The following is an 18,026-nucleotide window of genomic DNA, read 5'->3' on the forward strand; positions in this document are numbered from 1 at the left end:
TTGCGTTGCTTTGAGTGACACACTCCATAATGGCTGAAAACATGGAAAAAATATGTCAAACAGAAGGGGGGAGCTACATTAGATCTACCCATGCAATTAGTTTGATGATGCCACTTCTACCGAGTATTATAGCTGACTTTTTGTTCTCTTCCTCTAGATGGGTAAAAGGTTTTAGTAACAGGGTTGCATATATGTTGAGAGACACAACTTCAGACCATAATTACAAATATTTAAAATATGTCTGTGATAAAACTAAATGCTTTAATTATTACAAGGACACTACAGGTCCTTCTCAAAATATTAGCATATTGTGATGAAGTTCATTATTTTCCATAATGTAATGATGAAAATTTAACATTCATATATTTTAGATTCATTGCACACTAACTGAAATATTTCAGGTCTTTTATTGTCTTAATACGGATGATTTTGGCATACAGCTCATGAAAACCCAAAATTCCTATCTCACAAAATTAGCATATTTCATCCGACCAATAAAAGAAAAGTGTTTTTAATACAAAAAACGTCAACCTTCAAATAATCATGTACAGTTATGCACTCAATATTTGGTCGGGAATCCTTTGGCAGAAATGACTGCTTCAATGCGGCGTGGCATGGAGGCAATCAGCCTGTGGCACTGCTGAGGTCTTATGGAGGCCCAGGATGCTTCGATAGCGGCCTTTAGCTCATCCAGAGTGTTGGGTCTTGAGTCTCTCAACGTTCTCTTCACAATATCCCACAGATTCTCTATGGGGTTCAGGTCAGGAGAGTTGGCAGGCCAATTGAGCACAGTGATACCATGGTCAGTAAACCATTTACCAGTGGTTTTGGCACTGTGAGCAGGTGCCAGGTCATGCTGAAAAATGAAATCTTCATCTCCATAAAGCTTTTCAGCAGATGGAAGCATGAAGTGCTCCAAAATCTCCTGATAGCTAGCTGCATTGACCCTGCCCTTGATAAAACACAGTGGACCAACACCAGCAGCTGACACGGCACCCCAGACCATCACTGACTGTGGGTACTTGACACTGGACTTCTGGCATTTTGGCATTTCCTTCTCCCCAGTCTTCCTCCAGACTCTGGCACCTTGATTTCCGAATGACATGCAGAATTTGCTTTCATCCGAAAAAAGTACTTTGGACCACTGAGCAACAGTCCAGTGCTGCTTCTCTGTAGCCCAGGTCAGGCGCTTCTGCCGCTGTTTCTGGTTCAAAAGTGGCTTGACCTGGGGAATGCGGCACCTGTAGCCCATTTCCTGCACACACCTGTGCACGGTGGCTCTGGTTGTTTCTACTCCAGACTCAGTCCACTGCTTCCATAGGTCCCCCAAGGTCTGGAATCGGCCCTTCTCCACAATCTTCCTCAGGGTCCGGTCACCTCTTCTCGTTGTGCAGCGTTTTCTGCCACACTTTTTCCTTCCCACAGACTTCCCACTGAGGTGCCTTGATACAGCACTCTGGGAACAGCCTATTCGTTCAGAAATTTCTTTCTGTGTCTTACCCTCTTGCTTGAGGGTGTCAATAGTGGCCTTCTGGACAGCAGTCAGGTCGGCAGTCTTACCCATGATTGGGGTTTTGAGTGATGAACCAGGCTGGGAGTTTTAAAGGCCTCAGGAATCTTTTGCAGGTGTTTAGAGTTAACTCGTTGATTCAGATGATTAGGTTCATAGCTCGTTTAGAGACCCTTTTAATGATATGCTAATTTAGTGAGATAGGAATTTTGGGTTTTCATGAGCTGTATGCCAAAATCATCCGTATTAAGACAATAAAAGACCTGAAATATTTCAGTTAGTGTGCAATGAATCTAAAATATATGAATGTTAAATTTTCATCATGACATTATGGAAAATAATGAACTTTATCACAATATGCTAATATTTTGAGAAGGACCTGTATATCAACAAAATTGAAAAAAAAAAAAATCAGATTTCAGACTTATTTTATCTGTTATGTTTGATTGTAAGTTGGTCATCATGAGGGAGGGACACGAACAAAAAGCCATTTTAGGGGGTGCTCAAGAGCTATTTGGCATTATAAATAATATTTTGTAATCACTTTTACTACAGCTACAGTTATATTTTGTCTCAGGGCAGCTATGATTGACATAACAAGTGCATGTTTTTGTAATTTATGCATGATTTATTTAAAAATTTCATGAGGACAGAAAATGTCTTCCAATGACCCAAACGTGAGCTGTTGTTGTTAATAGTGTTATGATTTGGGGTTGTTTGGTTTTTGGTTTCTGGGTTTTTGTTGGTCTTATTCACATTTCAAGTTTTGAATCATGGATCTGTTTATTTTCCTGGTCATGCTTTAGTTTTGTCGTCTTGTTCATGTTTTGTCAAGTTTGGTTTTCGGATCTGGTTATGCTTTTGCTTCATGTTTTTCTAGTTTCTGTTAGTTTGTGTTCAAGAGTCTCTGTTTTGCTCCAGCCACGTTTTGTTCTGTTAATTCGGATCACCTGCACCTATTAATCTGTCTCCTTGTTTCACCTGGTCACACTCCATAAATACACACCTGTTCTGTCATTCATTGCGGAAACATTTCTCAAACCAAGTCATGACCACAGACGTCAGGGCTACAGGCCTGTAGTCATTTAATCCTACGATGGTGGGTTTCTTGGGAACTGGGATGATGATGGATCGTTTGAGGCAGGAGGGGACCTCACATTTCTCCAGTGATTTGTTGAAGATCCTTGTGAAGATTGGAGCAAGTCGATGTGCGCAGGCTTTCAGGCATGATGGGGAGACGTTATCAGGTCCTCCAGCTTTCTTTGTTTTCATGTGCTGAAAGAGCCTGTTTACCTCTTCCTCTGAGATCTTTAGTGCAGACAGAGGATCTGATGGTAGGGGGTTGGTTGCTTTATGGGAGGAATTTGTTCCTCAATGGGATGTAGAGGGGATGATTTGAGATGTGAATGGCTTCTTGTCATGTCTGCAGTAGAAGCCATTCAGATGGTTGGCCAGGAGACGACTCTGTTCAGGATGGGTGGAGGGCAGTCAGGTTTCTTAGACCAGTCCATACAGCTGAAGTGTCACCAGTAGAAAGGCTGTTCTTAAGCTTCTCACTGTAGCTTCTCTTAGCTGCTTTGATCTCTTTTGTTAGTCTGTTCATGGCCTGCTTGTAACGCACTCAATCTCCACTGCTGTGAGCTTCTTCCTTTTCCCTGCGCAAATTCCTGAGGTGTGGAGTAAACCATGGCTTATTGTTCCCAGAGGTGCAGAAGGTCTTGGTCTGCACACACATGTCCTCACAGAAACTGATGTATGATGTCACCACATCAATTAGTTGGTTTAAGTCAGTGGCTGAGGTTTCAAAAACAGTCCAGTCTGTGCATTCAAAGCAGGCCTGTAGCGTCTGCTTTGATTCCTCAGTCCACTTCTTCACAGTGTGAACCTTGGGTTTGGAAGCTCTTAGTCTCTGTCTGTAGGTTGGGATGAGGTGGATTAGATAATGATCCGAAAAACCCAGAGCAGCCCTGGTAACAGCATGATATGAGTCCTGTAAAGTTGTGTAACATTGGTCCAGTGTGTTTTTGTCTCTGGTGGGACACTTAATATGTTGTCTGTATTTGGGGAGTTCATTTGAGAGGTTTGCTCTGTTAAAATCACCCAGTATTATGATGAAAGAGTCCATGTATTTTTTCTCCACGTCTGTAATCAGCTCAGCGAGATGTTTTTCCGCGGCAGAAGTGCAGCCATGCGGTGGAAAATATGAGCCAATTATTATAAACGAGGAAAACTCTCTCGGTGAATAAAACGGTTTACAGATGATGGAAAATGACTCCAGATCCAGACTACATGTTTTTTCCAGCACTTTTACGTCTCTGCACCAACCTTCATTTATATAAAAGCAGATTCCGCCTTCTCGCTTCTTCCCTGATAGCTCCGTGCTGCGATCCGCTCTGAGCAGCTGGAAGTCCGGCATCAGCAGTGCGCGGTCCTGGATGTTTTCACTCAGCCATGTCTCGGTGAAGCAGAGAACCGCTGATCTGCGGAGGTCCATGTTTTTACCGGTGAGAAGAAGCAGCTCGTCCATCTTGTTGTTTAGAGAGCGGACATTTGTCAGGTGGATTGAAGGCAGTGGTGTGCGAAGTCCTCTTTTGCGGAGCTTTACCAGTGCGCCAGCACGCTTTCCCCTCCGACGTTTTCGGCGCAGGATCCCATATAGAGCCGCAGCTACGCTTGCCAGGAGCTCAGTGAACCTCAGATCGATGAAAGATGATGAAAAAAAACCCAAGAGAGGACTCTCTGATGTTGAAGTTCCTCTCTACTGAATGAGACCACAGAACTGTGGCTCGAAAAACATAAAAACACACAAAATACAAAAACAAAGAGAGCGAAGCTCCGAGGCTGCCATCGTTGGCGCCATCTTGTTTATGTTGGGTTGTTTGTCTAACCAGGTAGTCAGCAGCACAGGTGCACCACATGGGACTGTGCTCTCACCATTCCTTTTCACTTTGTACACCTCAGACTTCCAGTACAACACAGACTCCTGTCATCTGCAGAAATAGTCTGATGATTCAGCAGTCATGGGGTGGTACAGAGATGGACAAGAAGCTGAGTACAGGGAGAGATGCTGCATATCTTCTATAGGTCTCTTGTGACGAGTGTGATCTCTTCTGCCATCATCTACTGGTGTGGCTGCATCAGAGCCAGAGACTTGAAAAAGCTCAAAAGCTAAAAAAAGAGGTTGAACACAAGCTCTTCTAAATTTGGCAAAGGATAATCTTATGCTAAATGTATAATTATAACCCCTCTTCTGTCCGTCTCAGTCAATGACACTTTACCCGCCTTTCCTGCTGATGGCGGTCAGAAGGCCCGGTGTCAGGGCAGATGTGTCTACAACGAAGCCTACCACTGTTAGTGTGTGAATGGGTGGATGACTGATTGTAATGTAAGGTCCTGTGGTGTCTTTGGACTTGATAAAGAACTATACAAGGGCAGGCCATATACCATTTCATTAGGCTGCATTATCATGAGATAAATCAGAGACTGAGACACTAAGGTTTGTTTAAACTTTTTAGTCAAGCTTGTGTTTTAGTCACTAAATGTTACTGTTTGGTTCATGATTTGAATAAGCTTGTAGTGAAACAGGATATACAGGTCCTTCTCAAATAATTAGCATATTGTGATAAAGTTCATTATTTTCCATAATGTCATGATGAAAATTTAACATTCATATATTTTAGATTCATTGCACATTAACTGAAATATTTCAGGTCTTTTATTGTCTTAATACGGATGATTTTGGCATACAGCTCATGAAAACCCAAAATTTCTATCTCACAAAATTAGCATATCATTAAAAGGGTCTCTAAACGAGCTATGAACCTAATCATCTGAATCAACGAGTTAACTCTAAACACCTGCAAAAGATTCCTGAGGCCTTTAAAACTCCCAGCCTGGTTCATCACTCAAAACCCCAATCATGGGTAAGACTGCCGACCTGACTGCTGTCCAGAAGGCCACTATTGACACCATCAAGCAAGAGGGTAAGACACAGAAAGAAATTTCTGAACGAATAGGCTGTTCCCAGAGTGCTGTATCAAGGCACCTCAGTGGGAAGTCTGTGGGAAGGAAAAAGTGTGGCAGAAAACGCTGCACAACGAGAAGAGGTGACCGGACCCTGAGGAAGATTGTGGAGAAGGGCCGATTCCAGACCTTGGGGGACCTGCGGAAGCAGTGGACTGAGTCTAGAGTATAAACATCCAGAGCCACCGTGCACAGGCGTGTGCAGGAAATGGGCTACAGGTGCCGCATTCCCCAGGTCAAGCCACTTTTGAACCAGAAACAGCAGCAGAAGCACCTGACCTGGGCTACAGAGAAGCAGCACTGGGCTGTTGCTCAGTGGTCCAAAGTACTTTTTTCGGATGAAAGCAAATTCTGCATGTCATTTGGAAATCAAGGTGCCAGAGTCTGGAGGAAGACTGGGGAGAAGGAAATGCCAAAATGCCAGAAGTTCAGTGTCAAGTACCCACAGTCAGTGATGGTCTGGTTGCCGTGTCAGCTGCTGGTGTTGGTCCACTGTGTTTTATCAAGGGCAGGGTCACTGCAGCTAGCTATCAGGAGATTTTGGAGCACTTCATGCTTCCATCTGCTGAAAAGCTTTATGGAGATGAAGATTTCATTTTTCAGCACGACCTGGCACCTGCTCACAGTGCCAAAACCACTGGTAAATGGTTTACTGACCATGGTATCACTGTGCTCAATTGGCCTGCCAACTCTCCTGACCTGAACCCCATAGAGAATCTGTGGGATATTGTGAAGAGAACGTTGAGAGACTCAAGACCCAACACTCTGGATGAGTTAAAGGCCGCTATCGAAGCATCCTGGGCCTCCATAAGACCTCAGCAGTGCCACAGGTTGATTGCCTCCATGCCACGCCGCATTGAAGCAGTCATTTCTGCAAAAGGATTCCCGACCAAGTATTGAGTGCATAACTGTACATGATTATTTGAAGGTTGACGTTTTTTGTATTAAAAACACTTTTCTTTTATTGGTCGGATGAAATATGCTAATTTTGTGAGATAGGAATTTTGGGTTTTCATGAGCTGTATGCCACAATCATCCGTATTAAGACAATAAAAGACCTGAAATATTTCAGTTAGTGTGCAATGAATCTAAAATATATGAATGTTAAATTTTCATCATGACATTATGGAAAATAATGAACTTTATCACAATATGCTAATTTTTTGAGAAGGACCTGTATGTTTGCCGGAATATCAGGTTCATTTTTTTTTATTTATTTCCTCATTCTGCCCTTTTTCAGGTTTGGTATGTTTGCCATTTTCTGTCCTCTTTTATTTCATAGAGGGCTGGTCTCTTTTATTTTCCTGTTTATTTTATTCTAATTCATGGATGTGCAGTTTACTCACCCTTAGATCAGACCAGTTGTTCCTCTTGGTTTCTGTTTGCTCGACCGGTTTTCTGCCAGGTTCCTTTGCTTGTTTAGGGTCTTTGCTTCAGCTCCTGTATAGTTTGACTGTCTTTGTACTGCTGAGGGTTTTTCTGGGAAACTTGATACACAAAACCTCACCTTTTTGTTTAGGTTTTGTTTACAGCTGAAAACTAGTTTTTATTTAGGTTCCCCCCTTCCAGTTCCTCCTTTCGTTTCAGTTCATCCAAACCGCTTTCAGGGCTTCAAAGATTGAATAAATATCCCTAGACTTTAAACAAAAAGATCAAACACATCAATACAAATGCTAAATAAAGCCGCAACATGTTGATGTCTTTAAATTGTAAACCTTTAGAAGGATTTTGAATGGAAATTTCGAACAAAAGATGAACTATGGTCTGCCTAAAATGTGATTAATTACATTGGGTGAATTAATTCTTAGATTCTTCCTCCCACAAAAAACAATCCAGTTGTTTACTGGTTTGTTGTCTGTTTTGGGAACTCTTACTCATTTAACCACACATTCTTCTGTGATGTTATGAATGATAGACGCATTCCTCTATTAATTTTTGAAGGGAGTTGAATCATGTTCTGCCCCTTCTTAATCCTGTTTGGAGTGGTGGTGGGCTTGGCACCTGTCCCAGCAGTGAACAGGAGGGGAGTAGAGCACCCTGCCAGATAGGTTACCAGGATTTTGCAATAATTGTTAAAGGATTTCTGTCTAACAGCTTTTCAAAGTGGGCGTAACAGTCGGCCAGTTTTTTTATGCTGACGTATAAGTACTTTTGAAAAGTATTTCCACTTTTTGTCACATTACAGCCACAAGTTTCATTGTATTTTATGGGGAGGTCTCATGATTTAAGAATAGGTTCAACTGTTCTTTTTTACAAATAAAATCTCTCATTCTTCTTTGCAAAAATATTCCAGTTCAGCCAGATTTTTAAGGGGATGTCTGTAAAAATTGGTTTTAAAATCTCAATGCAGATTCTTGGTTGGATTTAGGTCTGGTCTTTGACTAGGCCATTCAAACACATGACTGTGCTTTGATCGAAACCGTTGAGCTGTGGCTCTGGCTGTATCTTTAGAATCATTGTCCTGCCAAAACATAGCATTTTTGCTTGTCGGATAGAAATGAAATTTTGTTCTTCTTTGACCAAAGCATCCTCTTCCACATGTTTGATGTATCCCCTAAATGGCTTGTGGCAAAACTACAAACTTGGGAATCTTATCGCCTCTCAAGATTAGCTTTTCTTTGCCACTTTTATTGGCCAGACTTGTGAAGTTTGTGGTTGCAATATGACAAAATGGGAAATAGTTTGTGAGGTGAGAAAACATTTGCAAGGCACAGTGTATTTAAATCAGTGACAGATCCAGGATAATTCAAAGTTTTGGGACTGGGCACCAATGACTGGACAATGTAAGCTTCAGGTGCTTAAAATTTCTCTGAAAAACACATATTTCATTCTCTTTTAAATCTGACATTGCACAGATGTTCAGCTTAACTCTGGATTAAATTGAGTTAAAAAACACATTTGTATAGGGCTTTACTGCCCTGTGTTTCGGATGGAGGATGTAAACACAGAATGAGGACGTAACGCCACAGCTCCTGACTGGGTGTGTCAGTGCATGCCCCAGGTTATGAAACATAGTATATGAAATTTGACCTATTTGAACAGGTGCTTCAGTTTTTTTCAGAACTCCTACCTGTATTTACAGCACGCAGTCTGTTTCTACAACCAGCTATGTCTGGCAAAAGGCCGTTACAACACTGACATTTTGGTTAGGTTTCATATCATGTCATTTTAAATCACAATAATGTTTTGATATATTGATAGAAACATTTTATTGTTTGTAATGTTAAGATCCTTTATACTGTGTAATTCTAGGGCATTAATGTTACATTGCTGAGTTCTGTAACCTTCAAAGACTAAAGCCAAATTTCCACTGAATAGTATCTGCTAGAAGTTATCTCACCCAACTTCCGAGGAAGATGGGGAGCCCTGTTATTGCAAACTGTGCCAAGATGATAGTGCGTGTAAAACTGAAGTATATAAAGCAGAGAGCTGCAGTATAATGGAGATGCATTTCCAGTGTTAGTTCACCTTGAGACAACTGAGGCACTGTACAGATTGTATTTTTTTTTTAAATGTATTAATTCCTTGTAGGTAAAAGTTCTAGGAGTTTGAGTGTCTGTTGTTTTTATCTTGGTAGAAGTATATCAGAATGCTTTTTCTCAACACAATCATTCCCAAAGTACCATATAGAATATATAGTGCTAAAAATGAAACGGTAATAGGTGCTTATGTTTTTGTGACTTTTAGGTGTGTCCTTGTTTTGTTTCAGCTGTGGTCACAGCGAGCTTACAGTGGCTTTGCTTATGGCTGCTGCTTTGCACACAATCCGTCTCACCTGTCCACATACAGCTCCTCCCTGTTTGTTATCTGACTCCATCTTCCCATCACCACAGGTGACTATAAAGGCCTCTGAGACAAAGGCACTTCAGGGAAGTGTTCACTTCATTGAAGATCGTCTCACACGGTGACCAAGCCCAATTATTAAATAAGGAAATCCTGGAAACGAGCACACAGAGAAGGTGAAGATGACATCCACAGCAGATCGACTGGCCCATCAACAACAGAAGGCAGAGGGCATCGGTACCAACCAGAAGGCAGTGAAGTTTTGTGATCAGGACTATGACACCCTGCGGCAGAAGTGTCTGGACAGCGGACGCTTGTTCCAGGATGACTTCTTCAATGCTGAAAGCAAATCACTAGGCTACAATGAGCTGGGACCGTACTCGTCCAAGACAAGAGGCATTGTTTGGAAGAGGCCCACGGTAAGACCCCACTAAAAATAAGCAAGTATTGGATAAATAGAAGTCATTTTTAAAAGAAAATGGGCCAGAATCATTATGTTTTTCCTCTCCTAGGAACTGTGTCCCAACCCAATGTTTATTGACAATGGAGCCACGAGGACGGACATTTGTCAAGGAGCTTTAGGTGAGTTTTATGCATTTATTTTTAAAGAATAACAATACTTCTATTATAAACCCTTCATTGCTCCCATTAAATTTGCATATGAAAAACACCTGCTGATCCATTTACAGCATGTGGTAATTTACGATTCACTTTTTTTCTTTCTTTAAGCCAAACCCTGAAGACTTCAGAAATATTTGTTATATAGAAAACGTTCACACCTACCAATGCTATTTCTAGGCTGCCAACATGCACACGACTGCACGTTTTATTTCTTATCCAGAAACTCAGTGGTGTCAGGTTATGTTTTGCTTTGCTCTGTCAAAAGTCTTTATCTTTCACCAGAGTAGTTAAACCTTAAAAATATTCTCGCCATTCTATAGTTAGTACTTTCAGAATTTGACAACAAATAAATGTTCAAAATTGTTAGGATGCCTTTCCTCTGTGTACACTAATCTGTGATAATGTGCTACTGAAACCTGCCAAGACTGATTCTAGTTTTGTTATTTAGTGAAGTTCAGGTCTTTCTACAACAATTTGTATACCTAATTGTATATTTTCTCATTTCTCTCAGCTGTGCATAGATTTCAGCTTACAACAGTAATCTGCCTACTTTCCAAAATAAAGGCCACTAGTGCCCCAAGAAAATAAAAATAAAAACTTTCAGCTTCATGGTTTAAATTTTACAGTAGTAAAAGAAGGCTCATTGGATCATGAAGTTTTGGGCAACTCTTGATTACTAATGTTGAAAACCAGAAATCTCTTTCTCTAAACTGACTGTATTGGCTTCGTCTTCTCTCATTTGTATAAATTAATTGTTTTTTCTCTCCTCTTCTTGTGTGGTGATAAAGAAGGAATGACATTGGTTTCATTGCAGTTATTGATATAACTTAAACTAAATTCAGTTTTGCAGTTATTATTATTATTATTAAAATAATGTAATTATGTGCTGTTAAAATAGTTTGTAACAGAAGTAGGAGCCCCGAAGGAAATAACATAAAAAGCATAAGATTAAAATGTGATCTTTTTTTATGTTTTCAAAATGTAAATAATATCTCTTGAATTAAATTGGCATTTATTTGCCCTTATGTTTTAGGAGATTGCTGGCTTCTGGCTGCCATTGCTTCCCTGACTCTTGACCAGCGGGTCCTAGAACGTGTGGTACCTCCTGGACAGAGTTTCACTGAAGATTATGCTGGAATCTTTCACTTTCAGGTCTGGAAAACTCTTTCTCACCTTAATATTAACACTTACCCAGCAGGCATCTTTCTTTGAGTATCTTCAGTTAAAGATAATTAAGCAAATTCATCACTTGAGAGAACAACATGAGACTTACACTGTCCCCCAGTTCTGAGAACAGACTCAGAACTGTAAAAGTGGATGTTGAAATATTTCAAGGATCCCACAAAGGCTTTTTGAATGAGATCAGATACTTAGTTAATAGCTAAGTTATATCTATTTTTGTGTTTTTTAAGTTCTGGCAGTATGGTGAGTGGGTGGATGTCGTGATAGATGATCGTTTACCCACCAGAGATGGAAAGCTTCTGTTTGTTCACTCAGCAGAGGGATCAGAGTTCTGGAGTGCTTTGCTGGAGAAAGCTTACGCAAAGTACAGATCACTCAAACATGTACAATGTTTATTTATTGGAGAGTAAACTGCATGGGCTGAATGTGTTACTCCACCCTCTGTGTCTGACAGGGTGAACGGCTGCTATGAGGCTCTTTCTGGAGGAAACACAATCGAGGGCTTTGAAGATTTCACAGGAGGAATTGCTGAAATCTACACCTTAAACGAGGCTCCACCGTCGCTCTTCCAAATAATCCGGAAAGCCCTGTGTCTGGGTTCACTGCTTGGCTGCTCTATTGATGTACGTCTCATTTTCATATTTAACAGCACTTCAATTTGAAAACCAACAGAAGAATAGTCATGAGGGCATCTGATTAAAGTGTTTATCTCTGATGCTTCATAGATCACCAGTGCCTATGAGACAGAGGCAGTAACAGCTCTGAAGCTTGTTAAAGGACATGCATACTCTGTTACTGGTGCGGAAGAGGTAATTATTTTAAGTTTTTTAAATAGTATTCCATTATGCCCAAATATGCTGCACACTCATGTTGCTCCTTTCCCCTCTTCCTAGGTTAACTATCGTGGCAGTGTTGTGCAACTGGTCCGCATCAGAAACCCATGGGGAGAGGTGGAATGGACAGGTCCTTGGAGTGATGGGTAAATACTAAAAATAAAAAAAGATAACCAGCACTCTGTATTCTTTCTTCTTTCTTTAATGTGGGCACATTAAGAAAAATGAATACAGAGTGCTGGTTCTCTACTTTCTGATGTTCTTCTGAACTGTGGATCCACCTTCTTGTTTTTACTTAGTTGTGCGCATTGACCATTGTTTTTTCAAATAACAAAAATCACCTATTTTTCTAAAACAGATCCTCTGAGTGGAGGCATGTCAGTGAGGTTGATAAATCAAAGTTGAACCAGGTGGCTGAAGATGGAGAATTCTGGTATGCAGAGTTTTGAATTTTAGTACAGTTTTATGTGATCGACCAATACACAGCCTTGCATATTGTGAAGTATATAAAGAAAATGATGCATTATTTTTAAAATCTTGCAAAAATCTGAAAAGCCTAAAATTTAATCTAGTGCCATAAGCTATACTGTTAAGGCCTCAGAGGTTTGTTAGAGAACATTTGTGTTGTTTCCTGGTCAAGAAGACCAGGAAACACAACAGACAGGTTTAAAGCAGGGTTATTAAACAATATTCCAAGCTCACAGAGCACTGGTCAATTCCTCAACGAGAAAGGCACTGTTAAAGGAAAGCCATTAGAAGTCTCACAAGCCATAGATCACACATGGAAAAAATTATCTGGTTAAATAAAAACAAAACAATTTTTTGACATGACATGTTTAAACATGTTTAAACATGTCATCCCCAAGGCGAAACATGGTGGCAGCAACATCATGCTGTGAATTGCAAATTTCTTCAGCAGGGACAGGTAAACTGGTCAGAGTTGATAGAAAGATTGTGGTACATGGAGGGCACTCCTGGAAGAAAACTTCTAAGAGGCTGGAAAGGTCTTAGAATTTGGGCAAAAGTTTATTTTCCAGCAGGACAATGACCCTAAACATACGATAGAATGATTTAGATCGAAGCATTTTCTTGTTTTAAAATGGCCAAGTCAAAGTCCAGATCTAAATTCAACTGAAAATCTGGGGCTGAATATTACATTTATGCCACTTTTTATGCTGTGAATTTCTAACTGATTTAAAAATAATGAATCATTTTCCTTCCATTGTACAGATTTGCACTACTTTATGTTGTTGGATCACGTAAAATCCCAATAAAATACTTTTTTCGATATTATTGTTATGGCAAGCTCAAGTGGAGTGAATATTTTTGCAACACATTGTAGAACAAAATAAGTCTTCCTTTCAGGATGTCCTACTCAGACTTCATCAAGAACTTCTCCAAGCTGGAGATCTGCAACTTGACCCCAGACACACTCGAAAGCGATGAAGTTGGCCACTGGAACTATTACCAGTTTGAAGGGATGTGGAGGGTGGGATCCACTGCTGGCGGCTGCAGAAATCATGCAGGTTAGACAGATTCCTGAAAAGGTTCCTGCATTTCCGAGCTCAAAGTCCCATGTTGTTTCCTTGTGTAAAACATTTCTCCTCTTGGTCTGCTCCAGCTACATTCTCATCCAACCCTCAGTTTGTTGTGCGTCTGGAGGATGTGGATGACGATCCTCTGGATGGGAAAGATGGATGCACATTTTTGGTGGGGCTGATGCAAAAGGAAGGACGGCAGAAGAGGAAGCTTAACCGCGACCTGGAGACCATCGGCTTTGCCATTTATAAGGTGTCATGAAGTAATATGACACCTAATTTAAAGCCATTAAACTCTATTAAAATAACAGATGTTATCTAAAATGTTTGTGATTCTTTTTTACAGATCCCAGATCAGGTTTGTGTCTGCTTAGTTGTTCAGCTCTTTCCTTCATTTCAGTTTCAAACTAACATGTAAAAGGTTCATTGCTCCCGGAGCATCCCAGTTTTAAAGCTCTTTTCTCCTCTAAGTACAAAGGCCGAAGCAATGTACGCCTCGGCCCAGATGTGCTGTTGCGTCAAAACACCGTGGCAATGAGCAACACCTTCATCAACACCCGTGAAGTGTGCAGCCGCTTCAAACTCCCTCCTGGAGAATATGCCATCATTCCATCGACCTTTCTACCTCACAAGAACGGCAGTTTTGTTCTCAGGGTCTTCTCAGAGAAAGAGGCCAAAACCAGGTATCTAAGATACATGCATATCTGGGTTAATTTACATCCCCAGAGTTCAAAGTTGCTGTTTGCAGAACCTCTTCTTCCAATGTATCAATGACGCAGGAATAATTCTAGATTTTTTATTTTAGACGACTGGAGGAGAAGATTTATGCGAAAATAGAAGAGGTAAGGTTTCTTTTATCTTCACAGAGCCTTTGCTGGTCTTTCAAAATGCTAATGCTTTAATTTAATCTAACATATCACTCTCTTATAGGAGAAAGTGTCTGAAAAGGACATTGATCCTCATTTCAAGAACATCTTCAAGCAAGTTGCTGGCAGTGTAGGTTCAGAAACACACATGCTACCTTTACATGGGAAATTTGATCTTTTCCACGCTCCATCAGGAGGAAATCAGGTCATAATTTTAAATTTCTCCAAACAGGACATGGAGATATCCGCCTTTGAGCTGGTTGAAATTTTGAACAACATTGTCTCTCAACGTAAGTATACTGAGAAGTTACATTTAAAGTACCTGTCACATTTATTAGCAGCCCTGGTGAAGAAGTGTAGGAAGCTTAAAATTTATTGCAGGGGAATAATCGCACACTAAAATTTTGGAAACTTCAGCCTTTAATTTGGATGCATTTATTTAATGTAGCATTAAGATATTGTTTGGAATGAAATCACTGCTGGGACAAACATTGGCACTATTGCTGTTGATGCTTTGAACCCTTTTCAGTCATGTATTAAGGATCATTGCCCTGTAAAAAAAAGACCCTGTGATGACCAGAGTCCACCATATTTTTATTTAAAATCTTTAGGTGTTTTCAAGTGTTCATAATGCCATAACCTCTAACAAGGCTAGCAAGTCTTTAGGATAATAGGTCCACAGCATCACAAATCCTTCACCATACATACTACATCATACTCACCATAGTTTGTTGCAGAAAAGCTTGATCTTTGTCTCATCTGACCAAAGAACATTGTTCCAGTTAAAGTCCCAGCAGAGTTTAGCAAGCTGCAGATATTTACGTTTATGATAGTAGAGGTAGGACAAAATGAGACTTTTAAAAAACTGGTTGGCACGTGGATGGCACATAATGGTTGCTATGGACACTTGGTGGCCTCCAGGATGCCACTCTTTTCTGGAGATCTCTACACGTTATTGTAGAAGATTATTTACCTCCCTTGACATCCTCTTCATTGTTGAAATACGTTTATATGGGTCTTCAGCTACCTTAGTGGCAGTGACTAAATAAAATGGAATTAATGTAATTAGTTTAAAGATTTTGTTTTTCAGTGAGTAATACTGCTACTTTATTAAAAAAATTAATTAATTTAAGGTTTGTTACGCATCTATAACAGGGATGACAATAAATGTGGTTGTAATTGAGATGGTATTGCTTCTTTTAGGGATTTGTGAATCATAGCGAGCTATTTTATTTTCCAGGCACTGACATCAAGACTGATGGATTCAGCATTGACACAGGACGCCTCATAGTCAGTCTGCTGGATGTATCCTCAATTAAAGATGGCACTCAAAACATTAATTCTGTATCCATGTAAAAATAATATTTTTTAATTACGGATTGTTAGATGTTTAAAGCCTTGACTTAACATTCTCAGAAAGATGAAAATGGCAAGTTGGGGATAAAGGAATTCCACGTTATCTGGAACAAACTTCAGAAATACCTGGTATGATGCGGTCTTCTCCTTTTTAAGTGCTTATATCATAATATTTACATGGGGTTCAGACTGGTAGCTCAATTTTCCAAGTTCGACATTGAGAAAAATGTAAAATTGTGTCAGAAAAAGGGTGAATAACAATGTATCAGAAAGTTGCAGGAGGTTGATAATGTTGTGTTTGAAACGCTGAACTTGGGCATCACTGTATAACACAATAATCACCCAAGACAGTAGTGGTAATTTTCATTTGAGTTAATAAAGTGAAGATCTACACGGTGTTTTATACCGAGGCAAAGGAAGTCTGGAGAAGCACTGTCTAAGAGCAGAAGCTTAGTGACCTATCAGACTGGCACGGTTTAAAAGCTCACTGTAGTGAGTAAATATCTAGGTTCAAAACCTCACCAGTCTGTTACCACAGTGAAAAAATGCTTGTGAATAACTAAATATTAGCATTTAGATAGTTTAATTTCTGCTACAGTTCTGCTTTGTACTGTTGCTCTTATGCCCCTTATATGTCGACCCTCCCATTTTCCCAAACTACCAGAATACAAGTAGTTTTTTGTGTTGTTTGGCCCTTGTGTTGTTTGGCCCTTATCACCTTAAGCGAATCAACATCTGACGAGCTTCAAGAATGTGCCATTACGTGCACAAAATCATCATCCATATATTGTAGAGACCTTTAGGAAAAAGGCTATTACAAATTACTTTTCTGGGCTGCCATATGGCTCAGTGGTAGAGCAGGTGCACTCATATAAAGGTTATGGTCCCAAGCACGGCTGTCCTGGGTTTGATTCCCGATCTCGGGTCATTTACTCCCCTCTTCCTGTCAAATTACTAATAAATTAAGGCTATTAGCATCACAAAATCTTTAAATGAATAAATACATTACTTATTCACTTTGAAAACAATAACATTGTAAATTGTGATTTTTTTTTTTTTATGCTTCACACTATGACAATTTTTAAAACCTGACCACGTGATCAACTCATTAATGTGTCGGTCATGTAGGAGATCTTCAAGAGCCACGACACAGACAACTCGGGTACGATGAGCTCCCTTGAAATGAGAGCTGCTGCTAACAAAGCAGGTAACAAACTTTAGCTTTTGTTCACTGCAAAACCTTGAGAAAAAAATTGAAATAAACTCCGACATGATTTTTTTTATGGTTTTGTCAGAAAACTAATAATTTCTTAAAACATTTCACAAGTCTGCTGTTCTTTTCTATTCAGCAAATTAAAACACAGCTTTGCAAAAAGAAGACGATGCCTATTTTTCTAAGTTTTTGTTGGATCAGGAACTGCTGCAGGAACACATAGCCGTTGACTCAGATGTTTCCGTGTGTGGATGAGAGAGATACATGTGAGGACAGTTACTGAGAAACAGGAAAAGCAAGTTATGTCCTGCTGAGCACTCACATTTAATTTTATGCATGTAGGCATGTACCTTGGCCCAGGAACAAAGTGTGCACAGCTGAAACGATGCAAGAAATTCCCTTGCTAGTACCTGACACCTTTCAGACACTATACCTGAGCAGACTAAGAACTAGCACCTTGATCTTTGAGAGTGACCCATATCAGCTACACGATAACACAGAGCTCATCTTCCTGTTTGCAGGATTCCACGTCGACAGCGCTTTGCTGCAGGCCATCGTCAATCGCTATGCAGATGTCCATTATGCAGTAGACTTTGACAACTTTGTGGGCTGTCTCATTAAGCTGGAAATGAACTTTAGTAAGTGACAGCAGAGTAAACTGAACAATTTAACGACCATGTTTTTCCCATTGATCCAGCAGAGAGCATAGTGTTATTTACATTAGTAACACATCTCCTTGTCTGCTTTTGCAACAGAAATGTTTAAGGCCCTGGAGAAAGAAGACTCGGGGAAGATTGAGCTGAGTCTGAAACAGGTTGGAAAAGATATAATAAAAGCTACATGTCTTTACATCATTATTATTGGATTTTTATGAGCTTGTTTTTGAGCTTTGTTATGATTGTTTCCTTCTGCAGTGGATGTGCCTGGCAATCTATTAGCTCTGAGGACAAACACAAGAAAATATTAACTATAAGAAGGGGAAAAAATAAAATAATTTTTTTTGGCTCTATAGATTCTGTGAAATAAAAGAAAATAAAGAAACTTGAAGACATTTGCCTCTTGACTGGTGATTTCTAACACTATTTATGGCTTCTGTATGGA

At 40.0% G+C, this 18,026-nt stretch overlaps 1 protein-coding gene across 1 annotated transcript; it reads left to right on the forward strand.

The window, feature by feature from the left end:
• The first annotated feature begins 2,553 nt into the window (after positions 1-2,553).
• LOC124858622 (calpain-2 catalytic subunit-like) lies at positions 2,554-17,974 on the forward strand. Its single transcript, XM_047350695.1, has 22 exons — positions 2,554-2,609; positions 9,367-9,735; positions 9,829-9,898; positions 10,971-11,089; positions 11,350-11,483; positions 11,574-11,742; positions 11,845-11,928; positions 12,013-12,098; positions 12,311-12,385; positions 13,318-13,478; positions 13,574-13,743; positions 13,837-13,848; positions 13,962-14,173; positions 14,296-14,332; positions 14,421-14,486; positions 14,589-14,646; positions 15,597-15,661; positions 15,773-15,841; positions 16,841-16,919; positions 17,447-17,563; positions 17,681-17,739; positions 17,840-17,974. Exons 2-22 carry the CDS (start codon positions 9,499-9,501, stop codon positions 17,861-17,863), a joined length of 2,103 nt encoding a protein of 700 aa, XP_047206651.1. The 5' UTR covers positions 2,554-2,609; positions 9,367-9,498; the 3' UTR covers positions 17,864-17,974.
• Positions 17,975-18,026: the final 52 nt, after the last annotated feature.

Source organism: Girardinichthys multiradiatus, chromosome 22 (assembly GCF_021462225.1).
Source record: "Girardinichthys multiradiatus isolate DD_20200921_A chromosome 22, DD_fGirMul_XY1, whole genome shotgun sequence".
Classification (NCBI taxonomy): Eukaryota; Metazoa; Chordata; class Actinopteri; order Cyprinodontiformes; family Goodeidae; genus Girardinichthys; species Girardinichthys multiradiatus.

Coding starts and splice junctions, on each gene's coding strand:
- LOC124858622 (XM_047350695.1), top strand. CDS start 9,499: ATGACATCCACAGCAGATCGACTGGCCCATCAACAACAGAAGGCAGAG. Junction 11,929..12,012: donor CTGTTACTGGTGCGGAAGAG/GTAATTATTTTA, acceptor CCCTCTTCCTAG/GTTAACTATCGTGGCAGTGT. Junction 15,842..16,840: donor ACAAACTTCAGAAATACCTG/GTATGATGCGGT, acceptor TCGGTCATGTAG/GAGATCTTCAAGAGCCACGA.